General features: G+C 44.6%; 1 protein-coding gene across 1 annotated transcript in view; it reads left to right on the top strand.

Annotated features, from left to right (window-relative positions):
• YEATS2 (YEATS domain containing 2) overlaps window positions 1-17,989 on the top strand; it is a 52,161-nt gene that overhangs the window by 15,396 nt on the left and 18,776 nt on the right. The window contains 11 exon segments of the mRNA XM_054074761.1: window positions 287-331; window positions 1,324-1,510; window positions 3,177-3,416; window positions 5,237-5,395; window positions 7,767-7,870; window positions 10,397-10,504; window positions 12,142-12,315; window positions 13,497-13,755; window positions 14,301-14,462; window positions 16,152-16,267; window positions 17,610-17,765. Coding sequence (XP_053930736.1) covers window positions 287-331; window positions 1,324-1,510; window positions 3,177-3,416; window positions 5,237-5,395; window positions 7,767-7,870; window positions 10,397-10,504; window positions 12,142-12,315; window positions 13,497-13,755; window positions 14,301-14,462; window positions 16,152-16,267; window positions 17,610-17,765 — 1,710 coding nt within the window.

Below are 17,989 nucleotides of genomic sequence, written 5' to 3'. Positions count from 1 at the left end.
AACCATTCTGTGATTCTATCTCCTCAACAATCTCATTTACTTCAGCTTTTTTTCTCCTTTCTGCTTTAGTGTGGGCTTTGAGTCGAGGTTGGGGTTGGCCTTTTTGCAGAGGAGAGTATTCCTAACAGAGCACACAGATTTCTGGCCCTGTGGCTTCAAAAAAACTTGATGTGCTGCTGCTCAACCGACCTAGTTTCAACCCATTTCAAACGAATTGTATTGTAAATTCTAGCTAATATATCGCTTTGCCCTGGTTAATATAAACACTTTGTATTGTTTTACCCAGCTGGACAGGACCTACACAGGCCTGCAGACACTTGGCGCAGAGACGGTGAGTCACCAGGTTGTGGGATGGACGTTGTACTTCTGTTCCCTTAAGGATGTCTAAAAAGAGAAAATATACCCGGGACTAAGCACAGAGTCAGATCCATTTGATTTCATAGTTTGTGGGATGTAGATTTTGCTGTCTTGTTAAGTGAAATGCTTATGACATCTTGTCACTATTAATGACAACAGTCATTTTCTTCCCTTTCTGGTTCAGAGGAGACAGTTTCCAACTTGTCTTTCATAAAGACCTTAACTTATACTACTTTTAATTTATATTTCTTTGGGGAGCTTCTGGTACTAAGTGTCTTAATTTGCATTCTAATGCTCTACAGATCTTGTTCATAAAGAAATGAAAGGGATCACCTAACTATTGCACTGAAATTTCATGGTAGATTAAATACTTCTAAGTTCCTGCCCTTATCAGGATTCAGTATCTTCATGGAAGATGAACTCTTTAAGGTTCAAATAAAACAATTCAATGAATAACCTTGTTTGCTCTCTCCCCAAAGTTTTTTTTTATATTATTTTCCCGTTGTACTGTAGTGAATGGAAATTTTTATGGTGAAATTGCATTACTTCAGGTTTTCAGTCTGCGGAGAAAACGTTCATGTGAGATGTCTACTGTGATTAGCCAACACTTTGGAAGAGTAGATAATGGGTTGTGTTTCTCAAGGCCTTACCCAATCTGCAGTTTTGTGCCTATCCCGGAGGGAGTAGCAGCCCTTTCCTCAGTGGGATGCTTGGAGCTCGTCACTATCCAGGTTTCCCCATGGACTGAGAGATGTGCTATTTTACCATGGGGATTAAGTGTTGCAAGGTTTTTATCTCAGCTCACATGCTGATTGACCTCCCTGAAATGAATGGAAATGTTACGCGGGAAAGGGGGGGGAGAGGGAGGGATTTCTAGATATAGAAAAGAAAAGGTAGTTTTTTTACTTTTTATGTCTTTACCTAGCTACCAGATATTCATGCTGTCCTTATTCCTGTTTCTGAAAGGTAGTGGATGTGGAACTACATAGGCATTCCCTTGGCGAAGAGTATCTCTTCTCCCAGTCTTCAGAGTCTGACCTTTCTGACGTTCCCGCGTCTTTACCACTGCCATTGAGTATCCCAGCGCCAGTGAAAGCTTCTTCTCCAATTAAACAGTTGCGGGACTCCAGCCCAGATGCCTCTGTGGACAAAGGTAAAGCAAATGGGTACTGGTGAAACTCGAGTTTGGAACTTTAGCTCTTCTGGATACCTCCTCTTAATTACTTAATTAATTAATGCCGTAAATGTTACCAATTCTATCTGCGCCTCACTCATCCCCGATGATAATTTCCTCAATATGCTCTGAAATGTAATTCAGAAATCATTACAGTTTATTTGGGTGTTTGGTTTCTGGTTTTGGTTTGTTTGTTTGTTTTAAATCTGGTGTTTGTGAGTGTGCTCTGTTTTGCTGAATGCAGTAGATACGGAGCTTTCTGCAGCAGATGAAGCTGGAAAAAAGGTGATTGAATAGCACTTGCAGTTTTGTTCTTGGCAGGCTTTTTAGAGGGGTTTTTGAGGCTTGTGAACATTTTGGTCACTGTGTATGCATTTAAGGAATTGGCCTAGAGTTGTGTTCAGTTATATAGGCTGTTGCCTAACAGAGGTTGAATGTGGGGGAACGAAAATGACTGTGGAACTGCCCTGTTGAAAATAGAGAGTGAAAAAAATGCCAGGTATATTTGTCTAGGGGGTGGCGTTTGTGCCTGTTATGGTGTCCTCACCTTCCCTGTCGGATCAGAAAACGGCTCGTCTGTTGCAGTGGGGATGCAGTTGATGCCTTAGGATCATTTCAGTTGCCTGAAACAGGCTAGTGCTGGCCCCTCAGGTACACTGTTAGGATTTTTAGTTTGCGTGAAGTAGGAAAAATGGTGCCTGTGTTAGCGTCTGGCTTTATTTTCTGAAATATATAGTGCCAAGGATTACGTGACAGACCTTGGACTGAAGAACAAGGCTGTCTTTTACTGTTTGCACATTTTAGTGTGAGAAACTTGCTGGAAGCAGCAACTTTGTGGTTGTGTGCAATGTCATCTGATGCCTTTCTTGATTTATCCTAACACTGCAGTGTTCAAGGAATGGCTTTAAAGCTGATTGATGTCCTGCACGGTGCGCTTTCTGGTGAGCATCACGATGCCACCAGCAGTGTTCTGGCTCAGCGAGAAGAATGTCTGCTGCTTTAAATGTGGTGGTTTTGTGTGGCCAAAAGGAGAAATGCAACCAAATTTTAAATGCACAGGCTTTTTATTCAAACAGGAAGATAAGCAGCACCTTTAAGCGAGCAGTGCTACAGCCAACAGGAAGGAAGTAAATCTGCCTCTTTCTTGCGGTGACAAGGCAGTGTCTTCTCTTGTCAGCTCCAAGTTAATTGACCTCCTACATCAGATAAGATGGATTCCTTAACCCTGGTCAAAAGGCAGCAGGTGGTCTCCTTGTGCTCTTAGTCCAAAAAATGCACTGAGAGATCCAACCTTAGTCCTGCGGAGCCCTAACCGAGGACACTTGAAACTACCAGCAGTTTTTGGTCAATGGGAAGGGTCATGCCAAGAAACTGTGTGGGAAGTGGCTGATCACCGGCCACGGCTGATCACGCTATGAGCAGTAGTGTTTTAGTCTTCTGTTCAGAAACAAACCTAACAGGCTTTTGCAGAAGGAACCCACTTGCCCTACTTCTCCCCGTTCAGCACTGCCGAACAGTTACTTTTCCTTCTTTCCTTCAAGAGTGTGTTTGCCATACCTGAGTTTTGTGTGTGTAGAGAAGCACAGTAAGGAATTAGATGTCTCAGCCTAAGAACTATTTCTCTTCTTTTCCCTGTTTTAATCAGGATTCCCTGGGAATGCTGAAACTGAAAGACATGCCACGTTTTATTCCCTGACATCTTCAATAGAACGGACTCCCACCAAGTTAGCCACACAGAAAGTTGCCTTTGGCTCTCATGGAAATTCAGCCTTTCAACCCATTGCAGCTAGCTGTAAAATAGTGCCTCAAGGTCAGAGTCCAAGCCCTGCAGAGTCACCAGGAAAATCCTTCCAGCCTATCACCATGAGTTGCAAGATTGTATCAGGTGAATGTTAGTTTACTTATCCCAGTGCTTCACCCTGGAAAACAAGAGAGTGAACCAGTCGGACTTGTTTTGTGTCCTGCCCCCCATTTCCTGCCAGTGTTTGAACATCGGGCAGTAGGAAACTCTAGAGTAAGGAGCTAAACACACTTCTTACTGTTCAAGGAAAAAAAACAAATTTGAAATGCTTCACATCAGATCAAAACCAGGATGAGAGCTGTTCTCTCCTGGTTCTTGAATGCTTTCAAGTATGAAAAGCTCAGGCAAGGACACATCATCTGTGTGGGGTATTTGTATGTGGGAAGCAGCCATTCTTCTCCCTCCTGCTTTCAGACAGCTGGGATGGGTTAAGAAGAAAAGGTTTTTTTCTGATTATTGGGCAAATAATTAGGTTCAACCTTGTAGACGCAAATGGTCTCTCTTGTACTTGCAATATCTCCTCAGGTGGACCAGCTTTGGTCTTCCTCTTCCAAAAGTCCACCCTCTGTTGGATTAAATTGTCAGCTGGCTGCAGCGAGCAATGTGATATCTTTGGATAGCTTCTGAACCAAACATGGTCCAGGTGCTGTTTACTCACTTCACTGTAGTCCCTTCCCAGCCTGGGCACGATGCCATCCGCTGGATGATGTTTTGTAGCTCACTGTGAAGCTGAAAGATGACCTGTTACATCCCTTCATATTCTGGTGTTCAGGGTATGAGGATGAAGCACCAGCTATCGGGATGTGCGATCTGATGATCTGCTTCACATAATATTCCTCGAATGTGTCTGGTTTGTTGTTTTTTTTTAATCAAATTTCAATATTGTTCCTTGACATCTTAAAACTGTACTCAGACTGTTTTACATTTGAACATATGCCAAGTGCTTCCTTCTTTCTTTATAAGCCCTTCTCTTGATCTTCTTTTCCCAAGGCTTCCCAGAAAGCAAGAAGTACAGGAGCCATCCTGTCTTTCTTAAAAACCTCAAACTGTTCTTTATTGATCTTTGCTGTTTAAATGTTTCCCTGCTAAATAATTTTCTAAGGCTCTGCTGTATGCTGAGAAACATCACCCCTTTCAGATTGCAAAAGCAATTTTTAAGACGTGGGGATTTTATTTGATCATCATTTATGTTCCACTTTAATTGTCAATCCCTGCCAAGAAAGCAGATGAACAGGCAGTCGAAGCTTAGTGTGCTCGCTGCTGTCTCTTTTCTCTGATCCTCGCCTGTCCTTTTCTCTGCATCTCTTGTTTACTCCCGCATGCAGCTCTTTTCTTCTCTTTTCTCTCTCCTGATCCTGTTACCCAGAAGATGCACATTTTGCAGTTTGCTTACAAGAGTTGCTGTAGTGAGAGGAGTGAAGAGACATGAGCGCCCGTGCCCACCTGATGGCTGCTGTGTCGCACAGCTTTTTCAGGTGAACTGCTCAGCTCCTGGCTCTGAGGGCCTTTACCTTGGGCTCTGTGAGGGAAAGAGAGCACCTATCAAGGAGCTCAGCTCTCTTTCTTCGTCTCCTTGGGTGGACTGGTCTTGGCACTGAGAATGACTTAGGTAATGTCCCTCAGGATTCAGGGATGGACCAGATGGCTTCTCGAGGTCCCTTTGAACCCTGCTTGTGCTGGCAGGTAGAGAATGTCCAGAGTAGGTGTGAGCCATGGTGCTTTACGTTTTCCTTGCCTTCTGTCTTCTCTTTCCTTCTCCAAGTCCTGTGATTTCGCTCAGGCTGGGAAATGCATCCTCAAAAAATGTTCCTTCTCTAAGCCAATTTTAAAAAGTACTACTTATGCTGTGTTTTTATGTTCTTACAACATTTACAAGATAGAAGCATTGGACTTTTTTTCTTAAGGTTCTCCAATATCGACCCCTAGTCCATCTCCGCTACCTCGTACCCCAACCTCCACTCCGGTGCACATGAAGCAAGGCTCTGCTAGTTCAGTCATTAATAATCCGTATATTATTGTGGACAAGCCTGGACAGATGGTTGGAGCGGCAGCCACGAGCACAGGTGTGTAGTGTGATCACAGAAGGCAGTGGCTTAGTCTTACCCGTTCAAGTTTATTCTCCCTTTATCACAATTAGTGTAATAACATTATTTCAGCTTGCGAAGATGGAAGAAGGCTCGGCAAAGAAAGAGGGAGGTATTGTTCGTTTGCACAGTTGGCCTGTGTAACACAGTTAAGGGTATCTCAGACTTCAACTTAACTTCCTGTAGGAAACAGCACAAAGGCCAAATTGGATTCGCAGGTGCCTCTTCCAAGAGAGCCTGTTTTTTTCAGGCAAACAGGGAAGGTGAGAAAGCAATGTAGCACAGAGATACAGACAAACAGCACATGGGCGGGTGGGTGAGAACTGTATTGTCTACGTGGGCAAAAAACATGGAGAGCTTGTGGAGATCAGTCTTAGGTCCCAGGGTACAGGGCTGAGATCTGTTGAGATGTGTAGACCCATGCTGCCAGAAGAATGGCCATACTGGTTTTGCTCTCCACTTCAAGCTGGTCTGACTCCAGCGGGTGTGGATTCCTCTGGCTGGATTTCCTCAGTGCTTCAGTGGTGACATAAACCCTGGAAGAACTGAACTGCAGGAGATGAGTGATGGGCGTGTGGGAGTCAGTTGGTAATCTATGTGTTGGGGCTGGAGGAAGGGGTCACTCAAAAGTCATTTATTTGTTGTGATTTGTGGCCAAGAACCACTGATGTTTCAAACGACGCTTGTTTATGTGTGCTTGCCAGCCTCTTGGGAGGATTCTCAGAGCCATGTGGTGAAGTGCAGCAGCCGCATAGCACGCAAACCGTTTGCTGGGCATGGATGGAACATGCAACAATTCTTTTAGTAACGATCCCTCCTTTTATCTGAGGGAACACAACTGTCATGTTCATTTTAACTTCATCATGGAGGGAGCTGGTATTCATGGCTGAATTTTTTTAGAGTATGTTTTGGGGCTCTCTTGGGAACACGGAAGCTGTTTCACCAGTAGGGTTTTTTTTTTTGTTTGTTTAGTTGAGGGGTTTCTGCATTTTTTCTTTTCTGTTTCTTTACCTCTAGCCTGACTGTCTGCCCTGCATATGTGGTTTGTCTTGGTTTGAGTAATGTTTGTCTTCTCCTGGTAGAGATTTGTACATGGAGGATGATAGGGTCTGTAGACACAACAGATAGCTCAGACGTACAAGTCTTAACGCCATTAAAGGTGCAGTTCCGCACCACAGTAGTGTGATGTAAGTACAGAGTGGCCTGGATGAAACTGCCTGCTGCCTCTCCCTCCTCTGCACTCTTGTGATTCCCCTGTAACCCAAACAAGTCAGATCAGATCCATGGCAGAGCAGAAAATTAATCCTCTCCCCTCCCCAAACTGAGCTTTATTGTCAGATGGCGTCATCACCAGACCCTCTGTGAGTGAAAAAGGAGGAATGTGAAACTGACTTTTTGCATCAGCAGCCAGGCTGGATTGAGCGTAATGTGATAGTACAAAGTCACTGGGACGTTTTGTTAAAAGACTGCAGATCATATTTAAGAAGAGGTGCAAGATCTTTGTGCTCTGTGAAAGCCAGCCTTCCCAAACTCCATTATTTCGAGAGATGATTGCTCATTTACTTTCAAATTTAAGTGCATACAACCATATGAGAGACTATTGCTGTGCTTTCATGGTTTTTTTGTGGCTTTGGCATCTCTTAAACAAGCAAAACTATGAAGCCAAACCAGCAGCAGTAACAGAACTGCTGAGCAGCCTGGTGTTGAGTAGACACTGATATACAGGCTAAGTTTACTGCTGAACCCCCATCCATCTCAGGGGATCAGTAGAGTGCTGTGGCACGTGTATTCATATGTTAATTTTGCAATTTCTCCAGACAGAGGACCTTATTTCTTCATGCTTTATTTCTTTCTTTTCTTTTACTGTACTCACTCTGTCTCTTCCTCTTGTTACTCTTCGCTTTGAATCCCTCCTTTTCTGGCCTTCCTTTTCCTTCCCAATCCAGCCCCCATGCTGGTGACGGAGGCACGTGTAGATTCAGAGGGCTTCTGAGCAGGGGAGGACGTGACGCGGGCAGCGGCAGGTTCTGACTGGCAGCTCATTTGCCATCCTAATTTCACATATTCGCACCTGTAGCCGATATCCTCAGCCACCCAGGAAGGTGCCTGACCATTTACTTGCAGCAAGCGGTGCTCTGGGTGGAGAGTACCTTCTCTGGGGCGTGGAATCTGCAGGTGGAAGTTTCGTAGTGGCTTAGTTTTGCTCCCATGCCATCTCCCACTGGTGTACCTCATAGAGAATACAGAGTTGAAATGAAATGCTGTGTTTCTTATTAGAAGAGGTTTCACATGTTCAGTGGCACCGCTCCCCAGCCCTCACGCCATGTCTGCTTTCGTTCCCCATACGCAGGGAGCCCAACCAGCAAACTGCCCGGTGTTTGTCAGGCCTCTCATGGAACTGGATCGCCTGTATCAAAGTCTCATGGGACCAGTTTTGTCACCTCAGCTGTCAAGGTAATGATCTAATTGGGTGCATAATTTCCATTTAAAACCCAGCTTCCTATTTAATAGGGTGATTTAGTATTATAAATTCTGTATTTTGGGCAAGCTCTTTTGGTTGCCGTTTCATACAACGGTTTACCGTGTCTAACAGATGGAGCCATATAAGAACGTGTTGGTTATACAAGACGACAGTGTCACTTCGTGTAGCTCTAATTAGACTTGCCTACACCTCTGTTAAAGGCACTGCTCTTTTGCTTTTCTGCAAGGAAATCCACGGAGGGCACAGGTCTCAAAATGTGTTACCTTTCAGAAAAGCTCTTCTGTAGCTGACTTTGATCTTCCCTTTGTTGGTGGCAGTATGTGACTAAACCGGAGGTGCCTACCTCAAAGCCATTGCTCTGTTCGTTATTTTTGTGCATCGGCTGCTCCTAGCAGCCTGAAAATAGCTTGTTTAGTGGTTTGTCAACTGCCTGCGTTTAGAAAAATATTTGTGTAAACTGTGGAGTAACCAAATGTGTAAACAAACAGTGATAAATAGGGTTGATGCTTCTGATCTACAAAGCCCAAAAGGTATGGTGCTAAACTCTCACATAAAATCTCTCCCACAGCTTGTGCTGGGAAGGATATTGCTGGCAGGGAAGTGGCGTCAGCGAGGCTCTTTCAGAGAGCGGCTGGTGGGTGTGCTGCTGAAAACAGAAGCCTTTCCCTGTGGCCAAGTCACAAGAATATTACTGCAGGATATGGAGGGGGAAGGCTTGCCAGTCCGCCTGCAGAGAGCAAATCACTTCACATTTGGAACTGAAATGCTTCCTTTGTTTCTTAGGGTAAAAGTGTTGAAGATTGCCCTCTGAAGCAATTAGCATTTTAAATGTCAGGTGTGCAGATAGCTATTCAACTTTTAAGAGCCTGTCTACTCGGATGGATTTCACTAAACTACGTTGAAAACCATTCATTAGTCTTTATTTTTCACTGATTTGAGTGAAACGTTTTCAATGAGTCAAAACAGGCACATGTCATTAGTAACGACTGAACTTTGTGTTTTCAGGACAGCGTTAAAAAACAGAGCTATTTTAAAATATAGATATAAAAATTATAGCTCTTAAATATACTTGTATTTTTATTTATGTCTTCTGGTTGGTGGAAAAGCTATAATTTTATGGTTTCTTTAAAACAGGAGGGCTTGTCTGATAGTTCAGTGTGACGGTATGGATTGTGTCCCTTTTCATCTCTTCACTTTGTGCTGGTTTTCTCTGCATTTTTTTTTAATGACTTGAGGCTGTGTTTCTTGGCCACTTTAAAATGAGCAGTGTGCGGGCTGGGTTATGCCTCTAGCCTTGTCTCCGCGCCTCGTCCTGTTTGCTCCCAATTGTGCAGCAATGTGGTGAACCAGAGCAGACAACCAGCCTGGTTGAAAACCGATCTGTTTTCAGCGCAGGAAGGAAGATGGCAGGAGTATGAGGTTAGAGGCTGAGTGTTAGAGTCTGGTCATGCTCCAACCCAAGGATGGGCCCAGTGATTGTGAAACCAAGGCTTTGGCATTTTGTGTTGATCGTAAAAGGGTACAATTGTAACAGAACCATGACAAACTTCTCGAATGCATTTGACTTCTCTACCGACCTCAGATTCAGAAACGTGAGGTGCATGATTTTGCAGATGTGGAAATGTTTATAACTCCATTTATTACGTAGCCTTGCTGTTTCTGTCAAATGATGAGTTCAGCCTGGAAAGGCGGTGTGCCATCACATCTTTCTAATTACAGGAGAGAAAGTATTCATCTGAGAGAATTTTGCTTGCAGATTTAAATGAAACAGTTTTTCCTCTCCGTAACTTATTTCTTCTTAAATTGCTGCCTCTCTCTGAGATTCTGTATAGAATCAAATAATGGTTGGGGTCAGCAGGGACCTCTGGAGATCATCCAATCAAACTCCCCTGTTCAGAGCAGGTCAACTAGAGAGATTGCTTACGAATGTATTTGCTTGGGTTTTGAGCGTGTCCAAGGCTGGAGAATCCACAGCTTTTCAGGGCAGCCTGTTCCAGTGCTCACTCACCATTAAATTTAAAAACAAAGAAAGAGTTTTTATTGTAATTAAACAGAATTTCCTGTCTTTCAATTTTTCAATTTGTGCCCACCGACTCTTGTCTTTCATTGGATACTGTTGAACGTTGTCTGGCTTCATCTTCTTTATGCCTTCCCATCAGGTATTTATATGCATTGATAAGATCCCCCCTCAGCCTTCTTTAATTTCACAGCTCTGAAGTGCTTTGTATAAAAAGCTGGTTGGGGAACATCAGTTGATTTTTCACCTGGGTACGGTATAGTAAGAAACAGTTACTGCTGTTGGAGATGTACATTTGTAGGTTTTATAGAGTATGTTACACTCCTTTTACTTAAGTGTTGGCCGATTTTGGAAATGTCGTATTTGTACGGGTAGTTTGGCCTGCCTGGATGGTCCATGTGACCCTTTACTAGCAGTCACTTGTTTTGTTTCTTGTATTGGACATTTCACTGATTTTTGCCCCATGTCTTCCTATGCACAGCAGGAGGATTCTCTGTTTGCTACCATGCCACCCCTTTGTCCCATTGGGAGCCATTCCAAGGTGCAGAGCCCCAAATCGGTCACTGGAGGACTTGGAGCCTTTACCAAGGTATTCTTCCTGGCTTTTGTGAGCCCAACAGTGTCGTTTCTTGCTGATTGTGCGACAAACCATGAAACTTCCAGTGCAAGTAAAGCTGTTACTGGATCCAATGTGCCTTGCTTCCAAGGGCTCTCTAGCAGCTCGCAAAAATGTTGTTTTCTTTTCTTTCCCTGTGGCTCTGCTGTACCTGTTTTCTTTCTTTTAATATCCTCTTTCATCCTTTCTTTTCTTTTATCACTGCCATATTGAGACTGATATTTTAAAAGCTGTTTTTAGTGGGATAGCAGTAAAAGAAAACTGCATTAGATCTGTCAGGAGCTTCTTAAAAAAAATAATATAGTGATTAATGAATCTCAGATGTTGCCACTTCTGAGTGCATTTCCTTAAATCATAGAGTCATAGAATGATTTGGGTTGGAAGGGACTGTAAAGATCGTCTTAAAGATTCCAACCTCCCTGCCAAGGGCAGGAACACCTCCCACTGGATCAGGCTGCCCAAGGCCCATCCAACCTGGCCTTGAACCCCTCCAGGGATGGGGCAGACGCAGCTTCCCTGGGCAACCTGGGCCAGGGACTCACCACCCTCACTGTGAAGAAGTTCCTCTTTATGTCCAGTCTAAATCTGCCCCTCTCCAATTTTATAGCCATTTCCTCTTGTCCTGTCACCACAAGCCTTTGTGAACAGCCCCTCCCCAGCTTTCCTGTAGCCCCTTCAGGTACTGGAAGGTCGCTGTAAGGTCTCCTCAGAGCCTTCTCTCCAGGCTGAACAACCCCAACTCTCTCAGCCTGTCCTCGTACGGGAGGTGCTCCAGCCCTCCGATCATCTTTGTAGCCTCCTCTAGACCTGTTCCAACAGCTCTGTATCCTTCTTATGCTGAGGATTCCAGAACTGGACACGATCCTCCAAATGAGGTCTCCCAGGAGAGGAATAGAAGGGCAGACTCCCCTCCCTCGCCCTGCTGGCCACACTGCTTTGGATGCAGCCCAGAATTTGAAGTTGTTTCTGACAATATTAAATGATCCAAGTAAAAGCTGGAAGAACACTTCCTACCAGTTACAGTACCTACAGCAATGTAATGCAAAAAACACCCAGCCTTTCTTGAGTTGCTGCTCTCGGGGATTAGATCCAGGGACTGTCCCAGAGAAACATAAAACATATGCACAAGAGCATAAAGTTGGTTGTAATAATTTACAATATCTATACCTGTAATATCAGTTGTAATTTTTCAGAATAGAGAAAAAAAAAATGAGGCTTAGGGCATGTTCCGAACAGGAAGATGCTTAGAAATTTGAAACCTTATATTCTTGTGGCTCCGTACTGAGATGCAGGCTCTGCAGAAGTCAGGTCTGGCCAAGTCCATTGTTAGTATGACTACTAGTTGTAATGTAAACAGCAATCTCTCAGCAATCTCAGTGATTCTGTAATTTCTGTGTGCACCTCTCAAATCTGGAATGCTTTGGAAATGCAGATGTGCCCCAGGCACTTGTGTGCTGGGAGTTAGGGAGTCCACCTAGTGGTAAGAACCACATTGGATTTTGCTGACTGTTGCCTGCCCTTTCCTGCAGGTAGGCTGTTCCAGAAATGACCCCCCAGTGATTTAAGGTATTTGCTTTTCTTATTATTATTTTTTCTTATTAATTGAAAAGGTGATAATAAAGCAAGAGCCGGGAGAGCTGCCTCAGCAACCCCAGCTGCCAGCGACAGGGACAGCCACGCAAACCACTGTGCAGCAGTACGTCACTGTAAAAGGCAGCCACATGTTAGCCTTGTCTCCGCAGAAGCCGGTCGTCGGCACAGGCGAGGGGACGGTGCAGTCTAAGGTATGAGGCACTTGTGCATCTTTGGTGTGCTGTAAACTGTCTTTCTTGTGGTTTTATTGCAATGCTTCATGCTTCTCTCGGGGTTGCTTCTGTCTCAGACCCAGAGAGCAGCACTGCAGTAGCTGTTTTCCTCATGCGGCTCATATCATTCCTACCTGGAGCCCTTGAGAAGAGAGCGGGCTGAGCAGGCACTATGGCGTTTTGTTATGTACAGGGAACATCTCCCACTCCTGTCTAGCCCATCGTAGCAGTGGGATAAGGATGGTTGGGAACTGGAGCCTGTCTACCCAGAAAGTTGACTGCCATAATCAATTCTTGCCAAAACTCAGCCAGCTCTTCCTGTAAGAGGAGGCAGATTCTTTCCTTGGACATCAGGCCCACAACAAAAAAGAACAGGACGAAGAAGAAGTGGGATGGAGGCTGAGCAGAGCTAGCACGAGGTGGAAGCAGTCCTACCAGAGTGGCAACTGAAGTGTTTCACTGTAGGAGTCTGTGACTGCAGTGCTGCTGTGACTGGAGTGATGCAGCTTCTGAGAAGGCCTGGTAACCATGCAGTGGCAAGATAACAGATGCTTGTTGTCTCCATTCTTCCCTGTTTCTGTTGTAGACAGTCAAATAATGTGCCAAGTGTAAGAGATAAAGAGCTTTCATTTCTGCATAAGGAAATGTATATTTACATTTGCAGCAGTTTGTTGTCCTTTGTACTGCCTTATTTGCCTGTTTGAGCAGGTATGCAAACTCGTGTTTCCCCACAGTTATTGTCAGCACATAAAATTGAAGCACTTTGTGGATTCTGCTTTGAGGCCACAGTTTTCCCAGGGAATCTGTTCCCGTGAATGTGCTGAAACTAAATTTCTGGATCTCTGTGCTTTGCCAAGGGAAGCTTTATCTTCAGCTGGAACTGAGCCATTGCTTATGTACCAGAAAAAAGTGGAAGTGCCCTGTAATTTGAATGCACTTGATCTTTTGTGGGTGCTCTGAAATCCCGGTTGTGTTTAACAGTTTATCTTTTCACTTGGGATTGGCCTCTTGCCAATTTAATTTTGTTTTGGAATGAATAGCTTTTATACATGACTGGACATGTACAAAGTGTCCCGAAATGTCTAGAGATGGAGGTACCAGCTAGGACTTGCAGGATTGCTCTTGCCAGCAGCGTATCATCCCATACTTATTTGTTGCAGGTTGTTGGCGTTCCAGTTGGTTCTGCTTTACAGTCGACAGTGAAACAAGCGGTGGCTATCAGTGGTGGCCAGATACTTGTGGCAAAATCTAGCTCTTCGGTAGCAAAGGCTGTTGGTCCAAAGCAGGTTCTGACTCAAGGTGTAGCCAAAGCCATCGTCAGCGGAGGCGGAGGGACAATTGTTGCTCAGCCTGTGCAGACTATAACAAAGGCGCAAGTTTCTTCCACAGGTGCTCAGAAGAGTACATGTCAAGGCTCAGGTAATTCTACACCTTGTTAATAGCTCATAATGGGTAGACTTTGAGGCTCCATAGCTCGTAATGGGTAGACTTTGATGCTTCTGTAATCATTTCTCCAACTGCAAAATAACTGAAAACTTCAAAATGAGTGAAAGGTCTGTAAGGACATTCAGGCTGACTGACATTAGTGATAAAGAAAACATTAACTCATCTGTAAGGGAGAAGAGAGAGCGTGAGTAATTTAAAACATGCAGTGTTCTGTGAGTGCAGATCACAGATGTGCTGGGGAACGCGCTGGAGACCTCGTAGACTTTCACAAAGCCAAGTCTCAAATTGTTGTCCAACATTGTGGTCCTTAGGTTGGAGCTCAAAATGCTCCAACAAGATCCAAACTGTTCTTATTGCATCTTCATGTCTTCCCCTGTGCATCTGTGGTTAGGTCAGCTAAGCATGGATTATCAAAGGCTCACTGCGTGCCACTTCTAGTACTTTTATCCTGTGCTGATTTTGATGCGTACTATTTTCTGTAAGTAGTAGGTTTATTTCTTTTTATTCTTTATTTCCAGTGATGGCTACACTGCAGTTACCGGCCACCAACCTGGCAAACTTGGCGAACTTACCACCAGGCACCAAGCTGTACCTCACCACCAACAGCAAGAATCCTTCGGGAAAAGGAAAACTGCTGCTGATACCACAAGGAGCCATACTGCGAGCCACAAATAATGCTAGTTAGTCTTGCAGGGAAATCTAATGAGTTAAATAATGTAATCACTGCATAATTAATACGTTTGGCATTTTTGCTATAAGGTGTCCTGGTACTGTGAAAATCAGTAATAGGATGGGCTTCTTTGTTCGCAACGTGATGGGTTTTAAGACTGAGATCTCACAGGTGTCTTCTGTTTTAGATGAAACTGCTTTTCATGCAGTGCTCTCTATGTGTGGAGGTGTTCAAGGCCAGGTTGGGTGGGCCTTGGACAGCCTGATCCAGTGAGATGTCCCTGCCCATTGCAGTGGGGTTGGAACTGATGATCCCTTCCAACCCAAAGTATTCTATGATTCTATATCTTTCTCTCTGTGCTGAAAGCAGACAGTGTAGTTTTCCTCAGAATTCAGCAAAGGGTTGTCTTTAACTCTTCCTTGTGTTCTGCTGGAAGAAACGACTGCATTTTCCTGGTGTAGAACTGGGATGGATTTGAATGTAGTTGTGAAAACTATTTTATGAATAACAGGATGAGACCCTGTAAAAACTAGAAACAAACTTACTTTGAAGAGGACGAGACACTGTTTCTGGAAGGTGGGAAGAAAGTAGCTTTGAATATTGATACAAGATTTGGCCCCAAGCTGTTGGGACCAGCAGAAACGCTTTTTTGATAATGGTGTTTTGAGTCAAACTTGCTGTGAAATACCTGGAGAGTAACGTTTCTATAATAGCTTTAAGGGGCAATACTTTGTTTATAGCGTGCTGTTGCTGCAGGGAAAGAATGCTGCAGGTTTTGGACTGCGTAGATGAAGAGTTTTGTCGTGAGCCTTGTTCACAATACTCCTTTTGAAGCTGAGGGTTGAGATGGGAGATAGATTGGGTGTAAACTTGCAGTTTCTGATACTGGCAGTGAGGAGGAGGGTGTTAATCAGTTTGTTATGCAAGACTGTAAATACCAGCAGTATAGCACTAGAGTACATGTTACTGGAGAGCTACGTACTCTTGCTGAAACTGTATTTTGGAGCTGTAGAACACGTAGAGTACCATTGCTTGAGGTTTAGAGAGGGAGCTGGAGCAGCCCAGCTTTGACAAGGAAATAATTTCGCAGGCACCAAGGAAGAGCAAATACTGGTGGTTTTATGACAGAGCTTTTTTTTTTTTCTCCCCCGTTTTTACCTTTGTTTGTTCATGACAGACTGCAAAAAGTCAATGTTCAGTCTGTTCCTTTTGGAGTCAGGGCAATATCAAAGTGCCACTACAAATTACCACTGCCTGCTCTCCATGATCTAATACTCTGTTAACAAAATAGCATTGGAACAGCCAACAAAAATAAAATTAAGAAGGCAGTGGAATTCAGAGTGTTTCTAGGGCTTTTGCTGCAGATTCATAACCTGCAAAAGACTGATGAAAAGACTGTTTATCTGATGGGCAGCGTTTTCTTTGATAGAAAATTCAAAACAGCCTGAAACGAGCTTTGCTTGCCCTCCAGGCCTCCTAATTTCCCCCATAACTCCCGTTGTTCACGGCATTTGCTGAGCCGCAAGAGCTCAGCCGCACATCTGAACCCTGCTGTACGGAGTAATAATGGTACTTGGCTGCGAAGCACAAGGCAGCAAATGTCTCGCGCAGTGTTTTCAATTACTGGTACGTGCAGGGATGCTTGAGTAGGTGACAGTGTCTGGTTACCAAAAGGTCAAGCCTTTTCTTCTGGTTACAGGTCTCCAGTCTGGTTCTTCTACAAATAGTGGAGGAGGAGGAGGAACCCAAAGCACAAGCAGTAACTTGTCACAGCACCTCACCTATACATCCTACATCCTGAAGCAGACCCCCCAGGTCAGTGGCAGGAGCATCTCGGTTGGAGCAGATTGACGTTTCAGGCTGCAGTGGTGTTAACTGGATGTCCTGTGATTTTGTAGCCCATGAAAACGTTCTTGGACTATGGGATCTAGATCCTCTCTGACAACCCTTGCATCATGGAGAGGGGCTCTTCATAAAGGCTTGTGGTGATAGGACGAGGGGCAATGGGTATAAACTGGAGAGGGGCAGATTTAGACTGGACATTAGGAAGAATTTCTTCACCGTGAAAGTGGTGAGACACTGGCCCAGGTTGCCCAGGGAAGCTGTGGCTGCCCCATCCCTGGATGGGTTCAAGGCCAGGTTGGATGGGCCTTGGGCAGCCTGATCCAGTGGGAGGTGTCCCTGCCCATGGCAGAGGAGTTGGAACTGGGTAATCTTTACAGTCCCTTCCAACCCAAAGTATTCTATGATTCTATGATCTCATCCCTCTGCCAGGCACCTGCTTTTGCACTTGCTGTTGGCACATCTGTGCTCTTCACCTCCCCTTGCAGGGTTGTACCCTCACGGCTTCTTGCAGGCTGGGAAAGCAGCACTGAGCAAGGCCAGGGTGAGCAGTGGGTGGAGAAGGGACAGAGTGCCATGAGAGTGCCTGGTGGTGGGGCTGCAAGGGAAACAAGAGAGGTGATGTGATGAAGATGATGCTAGAAGAGTTGGAGGAAGACGGGAGGAGAATAAAGGAGAGCTTTTGGAGTGAAACAGCAAGCATGAGTAAGAAAGAAAAATGAAGAAACAGAAGATTGTGTGGAAGGATCCATACGTGACAGCAGCTCTGAAGGGTAGCAGGTGTAAATACTGATGTAAAGCAGGGAGGGTGGCAAGGTCTTAGGCTGTAGGTATTTGGGATGCACACATCCAATGCTCTGTGTGATTTCTGCATGCTGAACTCCGAATGTATACCATTTAGCGGGGGACTAAATCCATTTTGAAGTGAGAAGGTGACTGAATGTCTCTGTTTCTCTCTTTTGCCTAGCCCAGCGGTAGCCTCTCTGATCTTGCCTGCTAAGCAGCAGTTGTCACAAAGAGTAAACTTGAAGAGTGTCAAGTGTGTTAAATTGTAGTGGATGCCTCTGACAAGACAGGAGACTGATGGTGGCTTTTTCACCTCTTCCTTGCATCAGCGGGTGGTGTTCTGCACTGAGAAGGCTGTGCCCAGCTCTTTGTGCAGAAACATCCACTGTAATTAGCAGTGCTATGTTCTAGGAGATGAATGTTGCTGTTGCATTATAGCTACAGGCTTTTATCCTGTATTCTTCTAGATTTCTGTTGACTCTTAACTGTGTTTCTAAGTGCTGACCTCCCTAACTTATTTCTGGAGCAGGGCACCTTTCTGGTTGGCCAGCCTTCTCCTCAGAGTTCTGGGAAGCAGCTGACTCCAGCTTCAGTTGTTCATGGCAGCGTAGGAGTTGGAGGATCTTCCACACAAGGACAAGCACTGAAAGTGATAACTGGACAGAAGACAGCTCTGTTTACACAGGTAATGTGCAAATGATGTGTTTCTCTCTTACCAGTTAGCATTTTTTCAGATAAAGTATTGGAACCACAGCCACATACTGTGAGAACCATTTGTAATTATTTGGTTTGATTTGCTGGCTGTACTGTGATGAGGAAAGCACATTGTGCCGATTTAGCCCTGGCCTGGCCAATTTCAGCAGCTAAAACCCAGCAGTTAGGCTCCCTATTCCCTCCTCCCCCACCCTC

Source organism: Cuculus canorus, chromosome 9 (assembly GCF_017976375.1).
Source record: "Cuculus canorus isolate bCucCan1 chromosome 9, bCucCan1.pri, whole genome shotgun sequence".
NCBI lineage: Eukaryota > Metazoa > Chordata > Aves > Cuculiformes > Cuculidae > Cuculus > Cuculus canorus.
The sequence above is the reverse complement of the archived record's forward strand: the minus strand, read 5'-3'. Positions and strand labels throughout refer to the sequence as shown.